A 3,101-nucleotide genomic window follows, 5' to 3' on the forward strand; every position below is an offset into this window, starting at 1 on the left:
TTTTGGAGACTGAGTCTTGCTCTGTAGCCAGGCTGGAGTACAGTGTTGCGATCTCGGCTCACTGCAACCTCCAACTCCTGGTTCAAGCGATTCTCCTGCCTCAGCCTCCCAAGTAGCTGGGATTACAGTGCCACCCCATCCAGCTAATTTTTGTATTTTTAGTAGAGTTGGGGTTTCACTATGTTGGCCAGGCTGGTCTCGAACGCCTGACATGGTGATCTGCCTGCCTCAGCCTCCCAAAGTGCTGGGATTACAGGCGTCAGCCACCGCGCCCAGCCTGGTTAGTCTTTATTTACATACCCTTAGCTTTCTCTCATTTGAGTAAACATAATTTTTCCAAGTCCCACTGCCTAGCCCACAAGATTGTCTTTGTTCTTTCCATGTATGTCTCCATGAAGAGAACACTACCTTCTCAAGAGAACAAGGAATACGTATTTGTGCTGTGAAGATTCCACAATGAGGTTGTGGTAAAGTACACTTTGTGACAGAACAGATCTGTGGTAGGACCTTATATGACTAGCTTCAATTGAGTTAAACATTTACTGAATCCCCACCATGTAGGCACTGTGCCTCCTTACAGAGATATAAAGATATTAAAGAGAGAGTTTCTGTCCTCAAGGACATTATACATTTAGAAAGGGATACAAATGTAAAATAAACACAATACAGTTTAGTATGTGCAACACTGGGAAGTGTTCACATGATAGAAGAGTACAGAGGTCAAGAGTGATATCTAGGCCGGGTGCGCTGGCTCACACCTGTAATCCTAGCACTTTGGGAGGCCAAGACAGGCAGATCACTTGAGGTCAGGAGTTCAAAACCAGCGGGCCAACATGGTGAAACCCTGTCTCTACGAAAAATACAAAAACTAGCCAGGCATGGTGATGGGCGCCTGTAATCCCAGCTACTTGGGAGGCTGAGGCAGAAGAATCGCTTGAACCTGGGAGACGGAAATTGCAGTGAGCCGAGATCGTGCCACTGCACTCCAACTTGGGCGACAAGAGTGAAACTTGTCTCAAAAAATAAAAAATAAAGTAAAACGTAGATACATTTATCTATTAATGACAGGGGCAGCATGAGAGGATGAAATAGGATAAAAAGTTAAGGTAGCTTGTTAAGAAACAAAGCTAGGGGAGATGAGAGTCAGAAAATGGTTAAGTGCCAAACATGTGAAATCCCTATTGAGAGCAACAGCAAATGGACTGAAGAACGATATTGAAAGCCCAAGTGGGGTTGGACATCATAAATCTGTAGAGATGCCAGTATATATGCTTCTATAATATTCTTCAGCAGCACTCAGCTTCCAAAATATAAATTTGGATTTGGCAGCCAGGACCAAAATCTGAGGAAGGATGATGCTGGTGTGAAAATAAGCAGAACATTTGACTATGAGGCCCAGGCTAGCTAGAGAAGGAAATAAATCCCACTGTGGGAGGATAAATGGGGAGAAAGCAAAACTGTAAAGGAATAGCAATGAACTAATTAAAAGTTATTTTAAATACAGCCCAGGACATACAGTGCTAAGGAACAGAGTCCCATCTCCCACAAACTCAATGCCTAAGAACAATCAAGCTGTTTTAGTAACTCAGATTTTTTGGTGTCTAAATAACAAACTCACCAAACAGTCACGCTGCAGGGTCTTACAGAGAGCGTTGTACATGTCAGCATCCAAAAAAAGACCATCAGGGATGTCTTGTAAGAAGTCTAGGTCTTTAAATGTGGGAAGAGGCTTCTCTCGCTCTTTCTGGGAAGCCCGCCGTTTGTAGGTTGAGCCTTTGAGGTCATATTTGATATGCATTTTTACCGATCTTGGTAAAAGATTGTTCATCACCACAATTCGAATGTTCTTGCCACCTGCCTGCACACAGTACAGTCCATAGAATTTAGGCAGCAAAGTCCGAGGGTTCTGGTTGAGGTTCTGAGAACACAAAAGTAAACAGAAGTAGGAGAACAACTTAGCTGATTTTCAGTGAAACTTGAGGGCAAAAGTTACCACCCATCCTCCCTTTATCTCCTATATGAGATTCAGACACAATCTGTCTGCCCATAAACCTACATCATATATGCTTTAAATTTCCCTATACATCTATTTCAATGATAAGTTCACCATCAAGTTGTGCCACAGACTCTCCAATACAGAAATCAGTCAGGATACCAATGTAAGATGGATATATTTCTTCAGAAAGATTTAAGAGAAGACGACACCCTCTGCCCTGGGTATAGTATATGCTTGAGGGTAGTAAGGCAGGTAAGGATTACCTAACATCTCCAGAACCTCCAATAGCAATCAGTCACAGTAAGGCTGCAGAGAGTATTATCAAGGGAAATAACCTACTTCATTCCCAAAACTAGAAGCTGAACTAAGAATAGAAGACGAAAACAGCCAGGTGCAATAGCTCATGCCTATAATCCCAGTACTTTGGGAGGCCAAGAGGAGGATCACTTGAGCTCAGGAATTTGAGACCAGCGTCGGCAACATAGCAAGACCTCATCCTACTAAAAATGTATAAAAATTAGGCCGGCCACAGTGGCTCATGCCTGTAATCCCAGCACTTCGGGAGGCTGAGGCAGGCGGATCACGAGGTCAGGAGTTCGAGACCAGCCTGACCAACATGGTGAAACCCTGTCTCTACTAAAAAATAAAAAATGAGCTTGCTGTGGTGGCGCACGCCTGTAATCCCAGCTACTTAGGAGGCTGAGGCAGGAGAATTGTTTGAACCTAGGAGGCGGAGGTTGCAGCGAGCCAAGATTGCGCCACTGTACTTCAGCCTAGATGACAGAGCGAGACTCTGTCACGAAAAAATAAAATAAGTTTACAAAAATTAGCCAAGCGTGGTGGTGCGTGTCTTTAGTCCCAACTACGTGGGAGGCTGAGGTGGGAGGATCACTTGAGCCCAGGAGATTGGCAACACTTAAAATAGAACAGATAAACAAAACCTCTTTTACCATAGAGAGGCAAAAGAAATAGGGTGAAAAGCACAAAACTGAACTACACTTTTTTTTTTGGAGACAGAGTCTTGCTCTGTCACCCAGGCTGGAGTGCAGTGGCACAATCTTGGCTCACTGCAACCTCCGCCTCCTGGGTTCACGCCATTCTCCTG

The 3,101-nt window shown here is 44.1% G+C and overlaps 1 protein-coding gene across 1 annotated transcript in view; it reads right to left on the reverse strand.

The window, feature by feature from the left end:
* Positions 1-3,101, reverse strand: part of PIP5K1A (phosphatidylinositol-4-phosphate 5-kinase, type I, alpha) — a 66,339-nt gene that overhangs the window by 14,004 nt on the left and 49,234 nt on the right. The window contains exon 8 of the mRNA XM_011973659.1: positions 1,611-1,918. Coding sequence (XP_011829049.1) covers positions 1,611-1,918 — 308 coding nt within the window. The remainder of the gene's footprint in view (positions 1-1,610; positions 1,919-3,101) is intronic.

The sequence above is a fragment of the Mandrillus leucophaeus genome, unplaced genomic scaffold (assembly GCF_000951045.1).
Source record: "Mandrillus leucophaeus isolate KB7577 unplaced genomic scaffold, Mleu.le_1.0 Scaffold139, whole genome shotgun sequence".
Taxonomy (NCBI): domain Eukaryota; kingdom Metazoa; phylum Chordata; class Mammalia; order Primates; family Cercopithecidae; genus Mandrillus; species Mandrillus leucophaeus.